The sequence below is a fragment of the Xyrauchen texanus genome, chromosome 3, assembly GCF_025860055.1.
Source record: "Xyrauchen texanus isolate HMW12.3.18 chromosome 3, RBS_HiC_50CHRs, whole genome shotgun sequence".
Lineage (NCBI taxonomy): Eukaryota > Metazoa > Chordata > Actinopteri > Cypriniformes > Catostomidae > Xyrauchen > Xyrauchen texanus.
Genome location: NC_068278.1, coordinates 35,288,488 through 35,311,923, shown reverse-complemented (window position 1 = coordinate 35,311,923; position 23,436 = coordinate 35,288,488). Strand labels below are relative to the sequence as shown.

The window sequence follows — 23,436 nt, the reverse complement described above, 5'->3', positions numbered from 1 at the left end:
AATTCCAGCAGACAAATCTTCAAAAAGTTAATAAAAAAGTTAAAGGAATATTCCAGGTTCAGTACAAGTTAAGCTCAATCGAAAGCATTTGTGGCATAATATTGATTACAAAAAAAACTTGCCCCTTCTGGGTTACATTGAGGAACATTGTGGAAAAACATTTAATTTCACTTTCATTTAATAGAATTAGTGTGTTTATGTCCATTGAACTTCACATCTTTGACATTTAACCATTAATAAAATCCATGTAGAACAAGCAGACAGAGGACTGGTTAAAGTGGAGATTACATTCATTCTATAGTTTTTGTAATGTGTATGCAAAATGCTACTCTGACCCATGAAAAAATCTCACCTTCCAGGAGCATGACCCCTGCTGAATCTGTGGCGACCAGTAACGACTGTCCCCATGAGTCTCCACAGACTATATCATACGGGAAGCTGTTGCAGAAAGACTGTGACTCCCATGGCTGCACAGAACATGCCACATACACAGTTAAAGATGGATTATAAGTCAAATAACTATATCCCTCTCTCTCCTTTTTCCTTTATTTCTCCTCACCTCTTTCCTGCAAAGGCCAGTGGTGACTAGACTGGTGGGCGCATCTCCTCTAACTATGGTTTTCAGCTTCAAGGCCTGGAGACACAATTTTAGATACATTAATAGCATTTATCAAAATGGCTACAATCACAGTCAATGTTTGGGACTGACAATCGCATTTACTAACAGGTGTGACTCTCGAATTGTCCTGTTCATACAACAGAGGCAGCTTGAATACTCTTTGAACGAATAACCAAAGTTAATAGAATACATTATTACAGAATAATATAACGCTGAGTGTACGTGAATATAATCTAATGTACACTACTGTTCAAAAGCTTGGGGTCATATGCCTGAAATGTTTCTCATGATCTTAAAAACCTTTTTATCTGAAGGTGTATGCTTAATGTTTGAAATTAGTTTTGTAGACAAGAATATAATTGTGCCAACATTTTATTATATTTAATTACAAAACTAAAATTTTATAAAAAAAAAAGTTTTTGAAATGGATGACTTGGACCGAATAATTAAGAAAAACAGCCAATAAATGCCCAGCATATAGATGGGAACTCCTTCAAAATTGATTAAAAGAAATCCCAGGGTGATACCTCAATCATTTGGTTGAGAAAATGCCAATAGTACATTTCAGCTAATTCTAGGCAAAGGGTGGCCACTTTGAAAGTGCTAAAATATAACACAGTTTTTATTTATATTAGATTTTCTTTTTCACAACATAATTCCCATATTTCCATTTCTATTATTCCATAATTATGATGACATTACTATTATAATAAAATGTGAAAAGATAAGACATAGAAAGATAAAAAATATTATGTATTAAGTAGTATTATGTAACACAATTATCCATAATTAACAGCATGCCAGAGTTGACTAGTTTTGTTTTTAATGACATCGTCTGCTAAGTTCATGAGCCAAAACATATAACATTTGCAACACATATTTATAAAAAATAAAGAATGATTAAGTGACCCTAAACTTTTGAAAGGTAGTGTATATGCTCATGAATTTGTATGGAAAGTTGTACGTAGCCTATCCTACCTGTCCCACTCGGACAAACTCTGCCTGACGTGCTTCTTCTTTTTTACGGGCAGATTTGGGTGACTCTGGCAGTACATCACTGAAGGAGCGTCGGTTCAGCATGTTCTGCGGAGAGAAGGGAACCTACAGGAGCAGTACAGATAAAGACGGGTCTGAGAGACTGACCCAGGAACAGCTGGAAAGACAGAGCAAAGCAGACACTGACAATCTCTAAACCTAACACCACTATGCTGTAACAGCAGTCATAGAGAATACAAACAGTAATAAAAGAAATAGGAGTAGACAACAATAGAAAGACAGTAACCATATTTAAGGGAAAGAGAATGAAAGTGCATTTGAAAGCTCAGTGGTTAGAGAAGAGTGGTAAATAAAACCAGAAGGCTGAGTTAATTTTGTGAAAAAGAAATATCTTCAAATATATGGCATGAAAAAGAGGTCATGGACCTTAGAAAGTGTAGACACCATATTTTCTGAGTTGAATAGAAACAAAGATGTGAGGGCTAGATGGTGCCGTTCGTTCAATAGGTCTGACTGTTTTAAAGGTATAGTTCAGCCAAAAATGAAAATTTGGTCTTTATTTATTTACTCTCATGTTGTTATTAACCAGTTTGACTTTCATACTCCATACTTTTGTGGTACACAAAAGGAGATGTAAGGCAGAATGTTAGCCTCAGTCACCATTCACTTTAATTCTATTTATTTTTCTCCATTTAAGGAAATTGAATGGTGACTGAAGCTAACATTCTGTCTAACATTTCCAATTGCTTTTCACAGAAGAAAGGGTTCATATGGGTTTGGAATAACATGAGTAAGTTTGAGAAAATGATAGTTCATTTTTGGTCAAACTATAATTTTATGCTATTAAGTCACATCAAATTTTTAAACAAAAAAGTATTGCAACAAATGAACACAACAGTACAGCAATCTATCTCTCACAGCTTCAATTTAATTAATGTCAAATTACATATGGCTTTTGTTCTGACTAAGCTCCATAGCTTGAGGAAAAAACAATGTGGTGAAATATAGAAAGGCAGACTATATGCTGGACAGATTGGCCATGTCACATGAGTGTCCATACCTTGTGCATATCTGGCATGAGATCCTGGTACAGGGATCTGATCAGCATATCCAGTGTACGCTGACGTTTTTGAGCAAAAGTAGGGGTTTCAAGAGTGGCTTTTTCTCCATTTATTACTAAAGAAGATAAATAATATCATGTATTAAGTAGTATTATGTAACAGAATTATCCATACTTAACAGCATGCCAGAGTTGACTAGTTTTGTTTTAATGACAACTTCTGCTACGTTCATGAGCCAAAACATATAACATTTGCAACACATATAACTTCCTTAATGTTATTTATTTCTGACAAAAACAGAATATTCAAAAGGGATTAATGTAAGCAGGACCTAATTTTATTTTAATCTGCAGCCTTGGTTACGTCAGCAGAAAACATGTTTCAGGGGCAGAGAAATGTTTTAGTACATTTTGATGAAAGATTACGGAAACAGTTCAGATTTCACATTGTCTTTAAAACAGGTTTATTTACAAACAGCTGTATATGCTGGTGAGAATACTAACATTTAACTAGTAAAAAGTCCCTGAACTCTTGATGGTCTGTGAATACTGGAGGGGGAGGGAGGGGTGGGCCAAACAGTGGCACACTCTCCTCTGAGAAAATCTTCAACCTGCAACATACCACAGTGTGTAAGTACACACACACACACACACACACACACACACACACAAATAACAAATAGTGCTACATGTATAATATGCACAAAACACACATTTTTACCTGTAACTGTCGTTCTGGCAATTATATCGAACTAAGGCAAAAATATCTGTGAGGAAAGTAAAGGCAATCATCCATACAATAGTTCCACATCCAAAACTACTTATTTACACAAAATTGTGCACTCTAACAATTTGTATTTGTCCATGTACACTTTAAAGGTGAAGAATGTAATTTATTCTATGTTAAAATTCTTTTTTTAAATTCCATCTTTTCATGCAGACAGCTATAAGTAAGCCATTTGTATGCAGAATACCCCGAAAAGCGTAAAAAAACCCATAAACAACCTAACATTACTCTGTTTGACTGAGCATCCCGAACAGCATGACAGCAATATTGGCTCAACCAATGGCATGAGTTTGGGGCAGGAATATCTGTCCAACAAGTTGCAGACAGGGGGAGTGTTTAGGGAACCTGTTTTTGAAGTGTCAATATTTTTTAAATGTTTTTTTTTACAATTCTATTTGGTGATGCTAGTGCTAGAAATTAAACACTTCACCTAAATTCAAATAAATAAATTATTGCAATTCAGTGACTCCTTTCAACTGTTCCACTCATTATGAAGGATACGTGTGAAATGGGAGCGAATCATTGAGGGTTTGAAGGACGGAGAGGCATCATCTCCCTCCTGAAACACAATGGTCACAATGTCGTTCCCAATGTGTCTCTTCCTCTCTACCTGCACAGAGTGAAATAGAGGCTGTTGATTATAAAATCCACAATTATAAATTCAGGAAGTACAACTTAAAAAGCAGCTTTTGTTATCGGCAATGTTGGGTGTAATCTGAAAACTAATAATTAATTACTGTATTCAAATTACTAATAAAAAAAATTATGTAATGCATTCCATGCTACATACATGCAATCAGATTACAGTTGCTGATCTTTAAGAGGCCATGCCTTTTTTTGTTACTTTATTATTTTCCTTGAGGTTCACTAATAATATTAGTGAAGGGTTTTACATAACATACATAAGCTTTTACATAACAGTCATAATATAGTATTCAATTAACCTTTTTCCTCCCTGTCTCTGTCCTTGTGTCTGAAACACTCTGTTTTCTGTGCTGTACCCTTTAAGACTGTTTTCTGTGCTGTACCCTATACTTGTTTATGGTGTTATGAATGGCTAACATCTTTGAAGTGCAAAACCCCTGCCAACACTCATGGAACGGTTTTTCCAAGAATAAAAGAATGAAAACATGCAAGCCATTTTCAAAATCCCCTGAAAGCACTCAGTCCAGGCAATCATTAGTATCTATATGTCCTAATTCATGTGAATCATGCAATCAAACTAGTACAGTTTTTTAGACTGAAATAAGAATCAAAAACTGGACAAAGTCGGCATACTGTTGCTCCCAAAAATGTATATTATCAGGCATAGAACACATGGTGATAAAATAATGCTATATAAAGCTGAGAACAGTGAAAATGGTCCAGACTAACACAAGCTGCGAATGTGAAGGGTTAATATATCTGTATCCAGCTGTAATGGATGGTTGACCCGGGTGTCTGCCTCTTTAGTGTTGCCGCTTCAACATGCATCCCGTGTAATGCGAAATATGAGATGTTCGCTGGTCAACTGGGGGAGGGGATCTTCCTCGACTGTTTCCCTACTTAAATACGGGATAATGGCCGTCCAGATGCCTTCATTTTGGCAAAAATACGTGACGTCTAGGCTAATACAAGACAGATGAGACGGCAGCCACTAGTGTATACTACACCATTGTCTTTTGTTGCATTCCATGCTATGCATTCTTCATACATAAAATAATAATCTAATGTCACATGAATATTTTGTGAGACATTATGTATTTCTTGGGTAACCATGTAATAAGCACAATCCGCTCAATGTTGGAGTCCTGATCATGGTTTATTTTGCGATAAAAATGGCTGACTATACAATATTAACATATATATTTTTTAAAATACAGACAAAAACAGTAGTATTAAATTTGTTATTCCCTGCCAGAATCAGAACATGATTGGTCCCTATAACTAAAGCCCATACTACCTGGGAAGATCAGCGAAACTTCGCCTTATACATTGAACCTGCCTCAATCCCCGGTTGGCCTTATTTGGCCCAAGGGTAATCGCAGGGCCGAAGAACAATGGCCGTTGGGCCCGAGGAGGCACGATGAAGCCCAAGAAGTGACAGCGGGAACACAGTTGGCCCTGGCATGCACTAGCACGCCCTCATTTGGCCTTATAGTGGAAAAGTGACTATTGATCCCTAAAGGACACACCTACCCTTAACCATACCTTACTAGAGAGTCAAAAATCGCATGACATCAGCATTACTGTTCAAGTTTTTCAATATAAGTTTCTTTGCAAAGTCTGAATCATAATAGTTCTCAATCGAATCCTTAAAAAAGTGCCTTACAAAACATATAATCCCACATTAAACTTTGTTTAAATAAGCCACTCATTCTTAAGATTAGTATCCTTCAGAAGGCTATGCAGAGATGCAGTTTTTCCACAACCAGGAACACAACAACATTTGGAGATTAAACTTTTTGTTGGTTAAAAGCATATTACAGTAACAATAGTATCACTTTCAGTATTGAATTAACTCAGCCGCTTTATCTCAGGTCACCGTGATGATTATGTATGTTGCGGAGGCAGGGATTTTCAAATGACACTGTGCTGTGACGTCACAATGAAGCCATTTTCAAAACAAGTCGTTTTTGCAGAGTAGAAACAGAAAATGTGCTATTATATGTCAAAATATCAAGGAAATGTTGATTCCTCATATCAGGACCCCTTTAAAATAATTACATTTAAGTATATTACTTGGGTTACACATATTACATTTTGTACATTTATATTATTTACTACAACATGAATTATGTTAATATGGGAGTTTCTGTGGCAGCTGAAGGGCAGAATAAAGTCATTGGTTTGAATTTGTGAAACACAAAAGGAGATCTGAATGATCTGAAGCCATAATGTTACAAACTGAGAGCCTCAGTCACCATTACCTTTCATTGTATGGGAAAAAAGATGTAATGAAAGTGAATGGTGACTGAGGTTAACATTCTGCCTAACATTTCCTTTTGTGTTTCAAGGAAGAAGGGTGAGTAAATGATGACAGCATTTAAATGTTTTGAGTGAACTATCTCTTTGTGTGCAATATGTGCCAGTGTGTTTGTAACTGAGCCTGATTGTCTGTGTGCATCTGTGGACATTCATGAGCCGACCTTTGACGCCTCCAGTCCATTAGCCAAGAAGTATAATTGAGCTTGTTAATGAGTCTGGATCATTAAGGTCAAAAGGAATTATTTTCTTCTTCTTTTTTCTTTTTAAAATCTTTTATCTTAAGAACACACACACTTCTAAAATATCCCCTTAAAGCTTTTATTACTACATGGCTGCTTTTCACTAACCCCCCCACCCCCTGCACCTCAGCTGGTATCTTTCTCTTTCCCTCTTCCAGACATACCCAGACACAAATCCATGCACACACACAAACAGACATGCGCATGGCCATGAGCTGTGACAGGAATGAGTATTTACTTATTGCAGTGACAATTTAATTTCTACTGAGAGTTCAAATATAATTCTCTGTCTCTTTCCCCTCACCCTCACACAAAAGGATCCTTCAGATGACACATACTGTTGGAAGAAGTGAAATGCTCTCACAATGTTCGAACAATTCCATCAGGTTTTCATGAATGACTCCTGAATGCTTTCAAGGTTTGACAAACAGTGTTAAGCCTTTTCAGGTCTAATTTTGAATGCCCCGTCAATGGAGAACGATGCTTGGTGTAGTTACAGCATGTACCAACAGGGGATAACTCAAGAAAAGACTGTGACCAGTAATTGATTTCTGAGTCTTCTAACTGTTTGATTTGTTTGCATGTTTTTCCTCTATCGCTTTGGTTGGCAAGAGATTTTTAGCATGTCTTTTCATGAACAGCTCAATATGGTAAAAGTGGATATTGTCAAGGAGGGCTGAAGAGGCTCTCGGCTGTGGAGCGCTGGGACCTTGAACCGACACACATGCTTTGAAAATCCTGCTATTGTGAATGCTTCCACAAGCACTCAAGAGTACAAGAGCTCTACTTGTACTCAATCAGACATATGAACTGATAGAGAGAACAAGAAAAAGTAAGAGATGGAAGGGGAGACAAAGAGAAGGATTATTGTTTGATATAATCAAGAGAAGAGAGGCATATGATGGAGAAAAGAGAAACAGAGACGTGAGAGTGAGAGAGTGAACTGATTGATGCTTGATGTAATCAGGATATGAAGCTGTGGGGGAAGGGGTCAAGGCAATGAAAAAGAGAGAGATAGAAAGAGAGAGACTGACTGCTGTGATGTCCAGGGCTTTTGAATGTTAAATATAGCCTGTTCCCCCTCGCCACCTACTGAGCTACAGACTGGCTCCTTTCTGCCTCAACAAACACACTATGCCCCTCTCTGTTTCTCTCTATCACTATTCATAATTCATCATCATTTCTCTTTCATTCCTCCATTCTATCTGTCTCTTTTGCTCTCTCTCTTTGTCTCCCTCACATGATATTTGTAGTTTTAAATGGATGTTTCCAAGACCCGCTTACTCATGCTGGTTGGCCACCTTCACCACCTAAGTTTTGCTGGTGAACACCATGGTAGTGTTATCCACCAGTTAGATCACCACCAAATCAGCATAAACCAGCATGGAAATTCATGCAGGCCTAAACTGGTCTTTTCGTAAGGGGAAACAAATTATACAATTGTTGATATACAATAAGAGTAAAGCGCTATAAAACGAATGTTGTTATTTTGATGTTGTAGATATTGAATGAGAAATGCTTGCATTCATCAAGCAATATTTGACTTTTGCCGATTTTGGTACCTGGTCGAACATAAAGGTCCCACTTTATATTAGGTAACTACTATGGACTAACATTAAAATACATACAATACAAAGTATTTATTGTGTAACTTCATACAGGTGAAACTCGAAAAATTAGAATATCGTGCAAAAGTTCATTAATTTCAGTAATTCAACTTAAAAGGTGAAAAGGTGTAATGAGTCTATAAATTATATAGACTCATTACAAGCAAAGTAAGATATTTCAAGCCTTTATTTGATATAATTTTGATGATTATGGCTTACAGCACAGGATAAGCGGTTGACGATGGATGGATGGATGGATGGATGGATGGCTTACAGCTTATGAAAACCCCAAATTCAGAATCTCAGAAAATTAGAATATTACATGAAATCAATAAAAAAAAAGGATTTTAAATACAGAAATGTCGGCCCTCTGAAAATTATAATCATGCACATGTACTCAGTACTTGGTTTGGGCCCCTTTTGCATTAATTACTGCCTCAATGCGGCGTGGCATGGATGCTATCAGCCTGTGGCACTGCTGAGGTGTTATGGAAGACCAAGATGCTTCAATAGCGGCCTTCAGCTCTTCTGCATTGTTTGGTCTCATGTCTCTCATCTTTCTCTTAGCAATGCCCCATAGATTCTCTATGGGGTTCAGGTCAGGCGAGTTTGCTAGCCAATCAAGCACAGTAATACCATGGTCATTGAACCAGGTTTTGGTACTTTTGGCAGTGTGGGCAGGTGCCAAGTCCTGCTGGAAAATGAAGTCAGCATCTCCATAAAGCTTGTCTGCTGAAGGAAGCATGAAGTGCTCTAAAATGTCCCGGTAGACGGCTGCGTTGACTCTGGACTTAATAAAGCACAGTGGACCAACACCAGCCGATGACATGGCTCCCCAAACCAACACAGACTGTGGAAACTTCACACTGGACTTCAAGCATCTTGGATTGTGTGCCTCTCCATTCTTCCTTCAGACTCTGGGACCTTGGTTTCCAAATGAGATGCAAAATTTGCTCTCATCAGAAAAGAGGACTTTGGACCACTGAGCAACAGACCAGTTCTTTTTTTCTTTAGCCCAGGTAAGACGTTTGACATTTGAAGCCCATGTCCAGGACCCGTCTGTGTGTGGTGGCTCTTGATGCAGTAACTCCAGCCTCAGTCCACTCCTTGTGAAGCTCCCCACACATTTGAATGGCCTTTTCCTGACAATCCTCTCCAGGCTACGGTCATCCCTGCTGCTTGTGCACCTTTTTCTTCCACACTTTTCCCTTCCACTTAACTTTCTATTAATGTGCTTTGATACAGCACTTTGAGAACATCCAACTTCTTTTGCAATTACCTTTTGAGGGTTTCCCTCCTTGTGGAGGGTGTCAATGATGGTTTTCTGCACAACTGTCAGGTCAGCAGTCTTCCCCATGATTGTGAATTCAACTGAACCAGACTGAGAGACCATTTAAAGGCTCAGGAACCCTTTGCAGGTGTTTAGCTGATTAGAGTGTGACACTTTGAGCCTACAATACTGAACCTTTTCACAATATTCTAATTTTCTGAGATTCTGAATTTGGGGTTTTCATAAGCTGTAAGCCATAATCATCAAAATTATATCAAATAAAGGCTTTAAATATCTTACTTTGCTTGTAATGAGTCTATATAATATATTAGTTTCACCTTTTAAGTTGAATTACTGAAATTAATGAACTTTTGCACGATATTCTAATTTTTCGAGTTTCACCTGCACTGTTCTGCAAAATTCTCTAAAAATCTACATTTGCTGCTACTGAGGTATGATTAAGTTGAGTGGTACGGTTAGGATTTATATTATGGTAAGGTTAACAGTGAAACTACAGATGTAATTAACCTTGTGCTACCCCGCGTCCACATGCGTGGATGTTGTATTTTGGCTTCGCTATATGCAATGCATCATTTAAATGAATAAAAACTGACTGAATGCTGTTCACAAGACTTTACACTGTCATTTAATGTGTTTGCTTCTGCCACACCGAATCGCGTGACACAAAAGCATGCCATCGATTTCCTTGAAGCTCTCCTATGGACACAGTGCCAACAAAAGTGCCTCTGGTTAGAAATCTCAACGTTTTTTAATTGAAACCTATTTGGTTGTAAAGAGTAAAGTCTGTAGTTTCGTTTGATATGGCGCTTTAAAAAAGATTTTTTTAAGATTTTTTGCACATCAGCGCCCTGATAAACATGTCCACATATGTGGAAACTGGCACTAAATTTCCTCGAAAGAAGAAAAAACATGTTAGTTATTTTGAATAACTTTCAAACCTAACACATCTGTGTGTCATTTAACAAAATTTTTATATACATTTGTTATGTTTCATTTTGTTATCACTGTGCATTACGTTTCTATTCATTAACATTAGTCAACGCATTCCTATACACAGATCAGCGACAACATTAAAACCACCTGCCTAATATTGTGTATGTCCCCCTTGTGCCTTCAAAACAGCATCAACTTGCATCTCAGAATAGCATTCTGAGATTATATTCTTCTCAACACAATTGTACAGAGCGGTTTTCTGAGTTAACATAGACTTAGTCAGTTCGAACCAGTCTGGCCATTCTCTGTTGACCTCTCTCATCAACAGGCATTTCAGTCCACAGAACTGTCCCTCACTGGATGTTTTTTTGTTTTTGGCACCATTCTTAGTAAACTATAGAGACTGTGAAGTGTGAAAAAATCCCAGGAGATCAGCAGTTACAAAAATACTCAAACCAGCCCATTTGGCACCAACAATCATGCCATGTTCCAAATCATTGAAATTAAAAAAACTTCCCAATACTGATGGTTGATGTGAAAATTAACTGAAGCTCCTGACGCGAAGCTGCATGATTTTATGCAATAACCTGCTGCCACATGATTGGTTGATTAGATCATTGCAAGGATGATTGTTGGTGCCTGGGCTGGTTTGAGTATTTTTGTAACTGCTGATCTCCTGGGATTTTCACACACAACAGTCTCTAGAATTTACTCAGAATGGTGCCAAAAACAAAAAACATCCTGTGAGAGAGGCTGGTTTGTGGATTGAAATGCCTTGTTGGTGAGAGAGTTCAACAGAGAATGGCGAGACTGGTTCGAACTGACAAAGTCTACATTAACTCAGAAAAACGAATCGGTTACCTAACGTAACCTCGGTTCTCTCTAGATGAGGGAACGAGTATTGCGTAAGCTAGATTACGCTACGGGAAAGATTAATCTTTTCTGAGATATTGAAGCCAAAAAATTATCCTTAATTTTGTATCCATTGTCAACGCAGTGCAGCAGCTGCATACCTTGAGCGGGCTAGCTAGCGAGCTCATTGGTTGCTCTGCGGCAACTGCTGCAGCCTATAGACGAACTTGAGTGAACTCGCGTCCAATGACAGGCCAGCGCCTTCACTGTATCAAAGCCCGCCAGAATGGGCATGGCTAGAGTGCATATAAGCGTAAGTTCGTAGGCTGGAATCCTGGTTTTCATTGAATGAAGCGAAAGTCGCCGTGGCGCGAAGCACGGCCGGCTACGCAATACTCGTTCCTCATCTAGAGAGAACCGAAGTTACGTTAGGTAACCGATTCGTTCTCTTACGAGAGGTTCTCTCGTATTGCGTAAGCTAGCTTACGCTAGGGGAACCCATTGTCAACGCCGTGCGTGCCAAGCATCCACTGCATGAGCCCCGGGGGTGGGGGGACCCGGGGGAGCCCTTGTGAGTGGGGGAATAATATTTGGCCGGCCAATATCTAAATAATATTAAGAGTGCGGGCCAGTGTGTGTAATACATAAGCACATAGTGGGAAGGGAAAGACAGAGCGGTGGTGCCGGTCTGTGTGGAATGTGTCCCGTCATTGCAGCTCACCAGGGGAGCTGTAGCGTATTAAACCGCTAGTAGTTTTGCCTGCAGGGCGGGCACTTCCAGATTGTAAAATCTGACAAAGGTGGAGGGGGAAGCCCAGCCCGCTGCCACACATATGTCGTGAATGGAAATCCCGCTGGACCATGCCCACGAGGAGGCCATGGCTCTAGTGGAGTGAGCCCTAATGCCTAACGGGCATGGTAGGTCTTTTGACGCTTACGCGGCAGCAATAGCGTCCACTATCCATCTAGACAGTGTCTGCTTCGAGGCGGCGAAACCTTTGGTGTGCCCTCCGAACGAAACGAAAAGCTGCTCAGAGCGTCTGAAAGAGGCGGAGCGCGCAGTATACAATCTCAGTGCTCTGACTGGGCAAAGGAGATTGGCGTCGCGTTCGCTATCGGATGCTGGCAGTGCCGATAGGGAAATGATTTGTGCTCTGAAAGGAGTACCGATCACCTTGGGGACATAGCCGTGTCTAGGCTTTAAAATGACCTTGGAGTCACTTGGTCCAAACTCAAGACACGCAGCGCTGACAGACAGCGCGTGAAGGTCTCCCACACGTTTAACTGATGACAGGGCAGTTAGAAAAATGGTTTTGAGTGAAAGGTATTTCAAATCCACGGATTGAAGCGGTTCGAAAGGGGGGGCTTTCATAGCTTCGAGAACTACGGAAAGATCCCAGATAGGAACCGATGGGGGGGCGCGGGGGGTTCATCCTTCTAGCTCCCCTGAGGAAGCGGATGACCAACTCGTTTTTTCCCAGTGACTGGCCGTGCAGGGGTTCAGCGAACGCGTACACTTTGAGCGTGGATGGGGATCTGCCCTTATCCAGCAGCACTTGTAAAAACACGAGCAGCGACGACACCCCACATGTCCGTGGGTCCAGGTCTCTGTCGGTGCACCATTTTGAAAACACAGACCAAAATGGACACATAGAGTCTTCTCGTGGAAGGGGCTCTAGTGTGTATGATAGTGTTTATTACTCCTTCTGGCAAAGCGACGGATAGTCGTTGATCACCCACGCATGCAGCGCCCAGCGCTCTGGGTGGGGATGCCAGATCGTGCCACGAGCTTGAGAGAGGAGATCTGCTCTCACTGGAATGGGCCACGGGGCTGTCAGTGACAGCTGCGTAAGCTCCGGGAACCATGTCTGATTCTCCCAGCCGGGCTATGAGGAGCACCGAGTGACGCGTTTCCCTGATCCTCTGCATTACCTGTGGCAATAGCGAAACGGGAGGGAAGGCGTAAAGCGGGCGGTTGGGCCAGTCCTGGGCCCGTGCGTCCTCGCTTTTCCAGAAAAATACTGGGCAGTGAGAGTTCTCTTCTGACGCAAAGAGTTCTATCTCTGCTCTGCCGAATATGCTCCATAACTTCTGGACTGTTTGAGCGTGCAGGGACCATTCCCCTGGGGAAATATTGTCTCTGGACAGTCTGTCTGGGCCGTCGTTCAGGTGGCCTGGCACGTGCTTCGCCCTCAGCGAGCGCAGGTGGCACTGGGACCAACTCAGTATGCGTTTTGTCAGATGGAAGAGGTTCCTGGATCTGACACCGCCCTGACGGTTTAGATAGGATACCACAGATCTGTTGTCCGAACGGACCAGGACGTGGTGACCCTGAATGACCGGGAGGAAGCGCACGAGCGCGTACTCGACCGCTATCATTTCCAGACAATTTATATGAAGGAGCTTTTCCTGAACTGACCATAGGCCAAAAACCGGAGAGCCCTCGCAGAAGGGCGCGTCTGTCGAGATGACTTTTCGGCGAGATACAGCTCCCATCGTCACTCCCCGCTGATACCATTCGGCCACTGCCCAGGGCTGCAGAGCTGAGATACAGGTCTGAGTCACTCTGATCGGCTGGCGGCCCGTGGCCCAAGCCCGGCGAGACGCGCGGGTGTTTAGCCAATGCTGAAGCGGGCGCATGCACAGTAAACCCAGCTGAAGTACTGCTGCGGCTGAGGCCATGTAACCTAGCATTCTCTGAAATTTTTTCAGAGGCGTGAGGCTGTTCATCTGAAAGGACGCGGCTAGTCGCTGAAAATGGCGCTGCGCTGTGTAGATAAGCGAGCCGTCATCGCCATGGAGTCTAGTTCTATTCCAAGGAAGGAAATTGCCTGACTGGGCTGTAGTGAGCTCTTGGTCCAATTGACTGCAAGACCCAAACTGTTCAGATGACTGAGGAGAACTGTCCTGTGAGACAGAAGCTCCGTATGTGACTGTGCCAAAATCAGCCAATCGTCCAAATAGTTCAGAATTCGCAAGCCCTGACTCCGCAGGGGTGCGAAGGCCACGATCCATGCACTTCGTGAAAGTACGGGGTGCTAAAGACAGGCCGAACGAAAGGATGGTGTATTGATAAACCTGGCCGTCAGGCTGAATCTCAAGAATGGCCTGTGACGGGGATTTATCTGAATCTGAAAGTAGGCATCTTTCAGATCGAGAGAAATAAACCAGTCCCCCTGGCGCACATGCGCGACGAGTTTCCTGATTGTAAGCATTTTGAACGGTCTTTTTGCGAGCACCCTGAGATCTAATATTGGTCTGAGGCCACCGTCTTTCTTGGGGACAAGAAAATAACGGCTGTAAAACCCCGACTCGCTCAGAGAAGGTGGCACTCTCTCTACGGCCCTTTTGTACAGAAGGTTTTGCATGCAGGCTGCTTCCGTGTTCACAGTAGTTTCGAGCCGCGCTCTGAAGCGGGGAGGGCGGCGATCGAACTGTAGCAAATTGCCCTGTTTTATTGTGCTTAACACCCATTTGGATATCCCTGGGATAGCTTTCCACGCTTTGAAGCGTAACGCTAGAGGGTGAATGGCCAAGTCGCCCTGATTGCCGCACACAGCGAGCTGAACAGAATGTGTGAGCGCGCTTACTGTGCTTATGCATGACTGCTCGCAGACAGCAGGGACGGGCTGTTCTGTGAGTGACTTCCCGATTGAGGTGAATGGGGAAAGAGTCACATCTGTTAAGTGATGCGCGAGCATAGTCACGGGCATGGGACTTACATACAGAGAGGTGTTTGCTGGCCGTGTGACAGAGCGGGCAGAGAAGGGGCGCGCGCACGGATTCGTGGGCGCGTTTATTGACTCTAACACTCGAGCTGGCTGTGCCCGCTTTATGTGAGTGGGCTCTGATAGGGACACGGGAAGTGTAATGCTTGTGTATAGGGGTGAACACTGGATTGTGGGCACATTTTCTACACATAAGGCATGTTTGCTCGGCGACAGCTCTGAAGAAAGCAGCCGTCGAGTCTGTTGGGAGCCTGCTCAGAGGGCGGTGACCACTCGAGCCCGAGGCGGTCGACGGCCTGTGTGAGGAGGCGCGTTAGTTCTTCTTCGACTCCGGCGCAGGTCCTGCTGGAATCCTGGGCCGAGGAGGAGGCTTGGGAGCCTGACCACTCCTCGCTGTCCGAAGCCATGATGGAACAGCAGCCCTTATCCTCCGCCTCGTCATCCGAGATGGCAACATTGTGGCCGCTCGGCGGCAACTACGCGTCCCGGGGGGGCGGGGAGGGTGAAAGCGAGGCTCGAGGGAGAGGCTCCGGCAAGGTAGTCGCTTCTAACACCGGTTCCGGCAGCCTTTGGGAGCGGCGCTTCTTTCTGCACGCCGAAACGAAAGGCGGCGCGGCGGCTTCGGTTTTGAGTGCTTCGAGTCGAGCCCGCAGGGTCGACATCGGAAGCTCCTCGCAGAGGTCGCATCCGCCGTCAGCGAGGGCGAGCTCTGCATGTTCCAGTCCCAGGCAGAGAGCGCAGATGAGGTGGCGGTCTCGGCGCTGAGAGGGGCGCGGCATGAGGCGCAGGTGGTGCGAAGCATCTTTAAAAAGACGCTCGTTGCTCTTTTTGTGAAGTTCACTGAGGAACTAGCTTGCTCTAAAAAGGATACGTCGCCGGATGGCGTAGCTCGCAGGATGGCTGAAGGTGGCGAAGACAGCAGGCTTCTTCGAGCGCTGTCCAAGCTTGCTAGATGCCCCTCGAACGACGACGCGGCTTCTGCAGTTCAGAGATGCGAAGAGCTTCGCTGAATAGATGAAAATCAGGGTTCCAGCCTACGAACTTACGCTTATATGCACTCTAGCCACGCCCATTCTGGCGGGCTTTGATACAGTGACGGCGCGGGCGCCTGTCATTGGACGCGAGTTCACTCAAGTTCGTCTAGTAGTTGCCGCAGAGCAACCAATGAGCTCGCTAGCTAGCCCGCTCAAGGTATGCACCTGCTGCACTGCGTTGACAATGGATACAAAATTAAGGATAATTTTTTGGCTTCAATATCTCAGAAAAGATGAATCTTTCCCGTAGCGTAAGCTAGCTTACGCAATACGAGAGAACCTCTCGTAAGAGAACCGCTCTGTACAATTGTGTTGAGAAGAATATAATCTCAGAATGCTATTCTGAGATGTAGGTTGGTGCTGTTTTGAAGAAACGATGGGGACCTACACAATATTAGGCAGGTTGTTCTAATGTTGTGTCTTATCGGTGTGTATTTACTGTTCATTTTCACACTGAGAATAAATGGGTTCATCCAAAAGCTGAACATTTTTGCTTTAAATGGCTTTAGGATGAATGAGTTAGGATGAAAATAAAGTGCATTTCAAACTGTTCTGAGCTCAGTGAAGGATTGATAAAAGCAAATTAATAGGATGGAATGCAAAATAAATGCATTTTAATCTATTCAATTCATGTTGTTAGTGTGTGTACTAGGCCTGGGTGATACAGTATATAATGTATGGCGATAGAATATCAATAGGGAGCAAGGGAGCATCCTATAGCTTTCTATGCAGCTAAGTGCATTCATTCCTAGAATCCAATCAAAAGTTGTTTCAGGCTGCAGATGATGTTTGGACCACTCAACATGTTTGCAGACATGGGACAATTGTAATTAGTACATAGATTCATAGCTATATTTTATTTTAGCATGGTTGGCAGTGATTGGATGATGCTTATAATTTGAATGATTTATTCAGCTTTACTGAAAATCAGCTGTAATGTCTCAAAAACATGAATAAGCAACACTCCTGGAAACATAATAAACAATTTGATGAAAAAAGAATCTGACTTTCTATAGCTTGGTATTATTTAAAGTGTCATAACTTAATCCCACTGTCCACTTATGCGGACATTACGTTTTAGGAATAGTTTTTTTTTTGCTTGCTTATGAGGTGTTACTAGTTACAAATATAAAAGGAAATAGAAAATAAACACAGCAATCACATGGGGTTCTCAGGAGGTTAAATACAGATAAATTAATTAGTACAATGCAACAATACTTTTGTACATAATAAGTACATTGCATTTAATGCTTAAGTACACTGTAGTAAAGACACCTATTAAAAAAGTGGGTCCAACCTAAGTATTGTTTGTCTTTGTTAAAATCTCTTCTGAGGGGAGACACATGGTCTTTTACATGGAAGAAAAATCTAAGAGGCAGGAGACTAAAGCAAATCGAAATTGCTGTTTAGAAGTAATGAGATATCATATGTGATTTATCTTTCCTATAGGTCAGTGTGTGTCCTGCAACGTACCTGTTGTTTGTTCTCTTTAGAATAAGGTAGCATGGTGGAAACGTGGAACATGAGTTCATGACCCTGATAGACTGTGTAAATGGAATTCATTCCTGTAGTGTCATCTAGAAAGTGAGAGAAAGTAAAAGAGCAAAATTCAGTTGAAAAATCAACCAAAATATGATTTATTCTTCAGTTCATTTGAAAACATGAGTATGCGTTTGTCCCTACTCTTAGTGTCAAGTCCTCCTCTATAACCGGCCCAGCCCTGCAGACAGATTGTGTCACCAAGGAGATTCAAAAATTTGTCAAAGCTCTCACTTCCTGTTTCTGAAAAATATATAAATAAAAATAATTGCACAAATACAACACAAACAATGTCTTCAGACAAACTCTGCATATGGTAATGTAATGTTCTATAGACATCAAGGGAGTATATGGAGGCAACATATGCTGTTCATATAGAAATATTAATAATGGATGACTACTGAGTGAGAAATATTCATGATAGATGAGTATTATAAATGCTTCTGTACTTACCATTGCTAAACATTTCATCATCTGTCAACTGTCCATCTTTGGCATAAAGAACACCAAATTTAAAGTTTACACTGCCCTGTAAAACATACAAACAAAAACACAAACTCTGAGTTAGAAATACACACACCAGTGTAACATATTTAAAGGGACAGTTCACCCAAAAATGAATGTCATCATTTCCTCACCCTTCCACTGTTTTAAACCAATATGACTTTCATTCTACCATGAAACACAAAAGTAAATGTTAAGTAGATTGACAGTCTCAGTCAACATTCACTCTAATTACATGGGAAAAGATGTAATGAAAGTAAATGGCTGAGACTAACACACTGCCTAACTTCTCGATGTGTTCCACAGAAGAAAGAAAATCATTTGGGTTTAGAACAGCATGAGAGTGAGTAAATTATGAGAGAATTGTCATTTTTGAATGAACTATCCTTTTAATGTTATGCGTACACGTGTTTTCACTGTCATAGAGAACTGTATCTTCCATTATAGTCAATATTACTTAAAATATTTTTTCCATAAACCACATATACATGAATTAAGACACATACACACATTTAACAGTACACACCTCTTGCTCTTCCAACACCAGTAAGTCCTGACAACAATAAAAAGCCATTTAGATCAAAATGTATTTAATAACTCGGCACAATACACATTAAAAATCAAAAACAATGCACATTAAAAAAAACAAGTAATCAAAAAATCTGTTCCCAACAGGGTTACATTTCCAAACATCAATTCAGAGCACTACTAGTGTAAGTTGAACAGACTTTATAGACTCTACATTCATTCAAATATCTGAAAGCAACTGAAAATGGCCTTTGATTAGCAGCATGCAATTTCACAAAAGAAAGCTCTCTAGAGCAATAGCATTCAATGCCGGAAGACAGTGTCTTGCCTTTGAATTCTAAAGTGATTATGAAGCTGAAGAAAAACAAAACAGACTAGAAATAGACAGTAATTCACAGAACACAGTACACGCGAGAGCTGATTGACAGGTGTGTGTAGGTGGCACCTTCTGAATCTCTGGATTAAGGATCTCCCTCGGGCCCTTCTCAAAACGATCCACATTCATGGCACTGGTGGGGAGGAGGAAAGGATTGATAAAAGCAAATTAATAGGATGGATTGCAAAATAAATGCATTTTAATCTATTCAATTCATGTTGTTAGTGTGTGTACAAGGCCTGGGTGATACAGTATATCATGTGTGGAGATATAATATCAAGCAACATCTTGAATATTTTATCAATTTTAATGTGCTTTTTATTTCTGAATTAATAAATTTTCCTAAAAAGCATGTCATTGAACTAGTTTCATAACCATGTCTTGCGACTGGTGAGTATGAAATCATTAAGACAGAGATTTTTTAATAGCATCTGTTATATAAATGTAAGTTGCAAAAATGGTGTTAGTGTTGATTTGATTCATTTCTGTGAGCCAGTTGAAACTGATCCTTTTAATTAACTGAATCAAAACTCTGATTCAACAATTTGTTCCCGTTATCACTCAGAAATGTTCACAGAAGTCCTATACTTGGCATTTTTATATATTAAAATGATTAAGTTGGTAAATAAAGCTCTATTATGTATTGTAATCGTGGTGCCTATAAATGAAATATGTAACCCATCCTTCTGTTATTGTAGTAAAAAATAGTAAGGAAAAATGTCTTGATAATTTTTTCATCAAGATTTGACTGTATTAAGATCTAATTAGCAACCATGGCTCTTTGGTTACAAATGATGGTTCCTTTATGGTTAAAAAAACAGAGACTATTTGCATTCTGGTGGAAACACAAATTGAAGACAAACTGCGCCCCCATGTTTTGTGTGACGGCGTAGTGTGTAAAGACGGTGTTAAAATACTTTTTTCATGTGGAAGACCCGGGTTCAATTCCCTTTTGTCCAATTTTTCCCATCATATTCACACTCTTTTTTTCTTTTCTCCCCTTTTCTCCCCAATTTGGAATGCCCAAATCCCAATGCGCTCTAAGTCCTTGTGGTGGTGCAGTGACTCTCCTGAATTCGGGTTATAGCAACCACAAGGAGGTTTCCCCATGTGACTCTACCCTCCATAGCAACCAGGCCAATTTGGTTGATTAAGAGACCTGACTGGAGTCACTCAGCATGCCCTGGATTCGAACTCGTGACTCAAGGAATGGTAGTCAGTAGTGCTGCACGATTAATCATATCGCAATCGCGATGTCAGCCTGTTCGATTATATGATGGCAAAATGCTGCGATTATATTAAATAAATAAGTGCATGTGTGGATGTGACAGCCCATTCTCTCTGAGAGCTGTTTACCCATTTTCTACACCGCTAATAAAAAGATGACCAGTCAGTCTCAGTTTAGGGAGTGGCACGTGCGGTCATGTCATGTGAGTTTCCGGTGTCTCTAACACGGAGACGCTCCTCTCTCAACCCCACTGTCTGCGGCTTGCAACGTGTAGCATCATTGATGAGATCATCATGATAAGGTCAATCTTATGTGAAAAATAACACTAAAATGACACCAATAAAATGTTGTGTGAGTGTGTGAAATATATATTTATATAGGTTTTGGATAGACAAGATTGACAAATGCTTATCAAAAATACTCTTATGGCTAAAATGTTTACAGTGTTCAGTGGCTAAAATATAAATATGACTAAATGTTACTAAAATATGACTAAAATGTCAACAGTTTTCATTGACTAAAACTACATTAAAAAGCCCAGTAAGCCAAATAAAACAAAGCACAATTACAGATGTGTTTGCGAGTGTCACGCCATATGACAAGTCTTAACAGAGATATAAAGAGACATGATTCACACACTGGACAAGAGGTACCAGCAATAAGTAGAACTTTTTAGAAAGAGGATTTGGAAATACCAGTTGGTCATTTAAAAAAAAAGAAAACACACACAACAGCAACAACAGTTTTAGTGGTTTGAGTGAACCACACTTTTATATCCAGTTTCCTTTTCAAAAGGGTTTATACAAAGTGCATATTACATCCTGCTTAAATGTCCCTGTTTGTTTGGACAATCTTATTTTCATGACAATTTGTATGTTCTTATTTATTGTTCTATTTTATTTAGGTGTAATATTGAGAAAATAGTTTTGCAAGTTTGCAGTAATGCAAAGATGTTATTATTTAATTTTGTAAAAATATTTACATTTGAAAACACTGCATTTATAGTTGTTGTTGCTAGTTTGTTTGTTTGATTTGAGAAATACACATTTCAGCATTATCAGTAATCTATTTGTACATTTTCCTTGATAACCAAGCAAGTTGACTCATGTTACCATTTGTTTATTATGTCGCAATCGCATATCGCAATATTAGCCTCAATAATCGCAATATGACATTTTCCCCAAATCGTGCAGCCCTAGTATTCAGCGTCATTACTCGCTGAGCTACCCAGGCCCCCTCATGTTTCCACACTTAATATTTCCTTTAATACTACTTATATATATATAATAAATACAAATGAATATAAAGGTTGACTGCCTCGCAGTGATTTGGTCACGGTAAATGATGGGCAGTTGAGAGAAAAGATTGATCCAGGTAAAATTAACCATGGTTTTACTATAGTAATATTGTAGTAACCAAGTTTTTTGATGGAAGCCATAGTTTTAATGCAATTAACCATGTTATAGTAATATGGTGTTAATATGCTAACCATGTATAATTTTGTGGTTACTATTACCATGGTGTATATTTGTAAGGTAAGGTTAGGGTTAGGTGTAGGGTGTCTAAATAAACACAATAAAAATACCCCTATACTGTATATTAGTATTTAATAAGGAGTGCAAATAACATCTAACATTATTTGCACTTAGTGCAAAGAAGATGCTTTCTGTTGCTTTTTACACTGTGCAAATAGTAAAGTCCCAAATTACACCCTTTTAAATATCGAGATATTGAATTTCACCAAAAGGGGGACCCCCCACCCCCTTTTGGAGATCCCTTTTGGAGGCTAGTTTGGAGACTTACCTTAATATAGATTTGACTGATAGTGTTTTTGTCGGACTGTATGGAAGGCTGATTTTTAAAGTACCCTAAAGAGGGAGGGTAAATTTACAAATTAGAAAAAAAGGTGCCTTGAAGCATGCACAAAGTATACAAGAATAAATACGTCATAATATGAAAGCAAGCCAACATTTCTGGATGCTATAACACAGAGTTGTTTTACAACTGAGACCTTGGTACTCATTGGAAAGTTTGTAACATATTAATACCATGTCAATCTGTTACTCAGTGGACGCGGATGTTTTTTCATTGATCTACGCATTCATTCTTAACACTGGCCTTTCAGGCAATAGAGCCAAACAGCTCAGTGCCACTTCAGGAAGATGCCAATCTATCATGTGAGTCACTGCTTACATGAACCAGGGCAAGAACTAAAACTGACATACACACATGCTTTTACCTGTAATTGTTTGACTCACCATCTTGCGCCAGAGGATGGCTCGATACTGTGGGACCCTCTGGTTGTTCTGGTCTGACAGGACCACAGACAGGAAGAATGGGTTCTTCTCTGCATCTGTTCCCACATAGTTCTGATGGACTAAATTGAGAATACAGGGCAAACAATCAGGACAGATGGACTTCAAGGGATATTTCACCTAAAAATGTTTTATTCTGTCATCATTTACTCACCACCATGTTGTTCCTAAACCCGTATGACTTTCTTTCTTCTATGGAACATAAAAGGAGATGTAAGGCAGAATGTTAGCCTCAGTCACAATTCACTTTCATTGCTTATTTTACAAACCATGAAAGAAAATTGGGACTAAATGAAACACTCTGCTTAACATCACCTTTTGTGTTCCATGGAAGAAAGAAAGTCATAAGAGTTCGGAACAACATGAGGGTAAATAAATTATGACAGAATTTAAATTTTCGGTTGAACTGTCCCATTAAGGAAACAGAAACTTAAGAATAAAGAATTTATCAAGAATTTATGTTTACTAACAAATGTTGTACAAATTGCTGAGTGTAAGTAATTAAAAATATAAAATTGTATTAACTTACTACTAAAATCACATTACTATTTTATAGAGCTGTCAAAATGCAATAAATAAAAAAAGTTTAACGTTAATTTTTCTTAATCATGATTAACGTATTTACCGTTAATACAGCATAAACCAGCATAAAAACTGGTTGGAAGGATGGAACATTTGCGGTATGTCTGCCCAGAGTCATTATACTGACGCACACACCTATTTGTTGAACAAAACAAGCCTAGATGGAACTTGTGACAGAAATCAAGTATTTTTCTGCCTAAGTAAGGCACAATTTAATTTTCACAGAATCATACCAAGTCTTAACTATCACC

General features: G+C 40.4%; 1 protein-coding gene across 5 annotated transcripts in view; it reads right to left on the bottom strand.

Annotated features, from left to right (window-relative positions):
• Positions 1-23,436, bottom strand: part of garnl3 (GTPase activating Rap/RanGAP domain like 3) — a 119,221-nt gene that overhangs the window by 22,732 nt on the left and 73,053 nt on the right. For 3 of the 5 annotated variants that reach the window (XM_052111264.1, XM_052111280.1, XM_052111289.1), the window contains 14 exons: positions 22,547-22,665; positions 22,092-22,156; positions 19,130-19,193; positions 18,683-18,709; positions 18,106-18,181; positions 17,797-17,895; positions 17,587-17,690; positions 3,964-4,072; positions 3,397-3,442; positions 3,180-3,286; positions 2,676-2,791; positions 1,598-1,720; positions 560-634; positions 353-467 (listed from right to left, as the gene is read on the bottom strand). In XM_052111264.1, the coding sequence (XP_051967224.1) occupies positions 353-467; positions 560-634; positions 1,598-1,720; positions 2,676-2,791; positions 3,180-3,286; positions 3,397-3,442; positions 3,964-4,072; positions 17,587-17,690; positions 17,797-17,895; positions 18,106-18,181; positions 18,683-18,709; positions 19,130-19,193; positions 22,092-22,156; positions 22,547-22,665 (1,245 nt within the window). The remainder of the gene's footprint in view (positions 1-352; positions 468-559; positions 635-1,597; positions 1,721-2,675; positions 2,792-3,179; positions 3,287-3,396; positions 3,443-3,963; positions 4,073-17,586; positions 17,691-17,796; positions 17,896-18,105; positions 18,182-18,682; positions 18,710-19,129; positions 19,194-22,091; positions 22,157-22,546; positions 22,666-23,436) is intronic. The other 2 variants (XM_052111254.1, XM_052111272.1) reach the window with 1 other exon arrangement.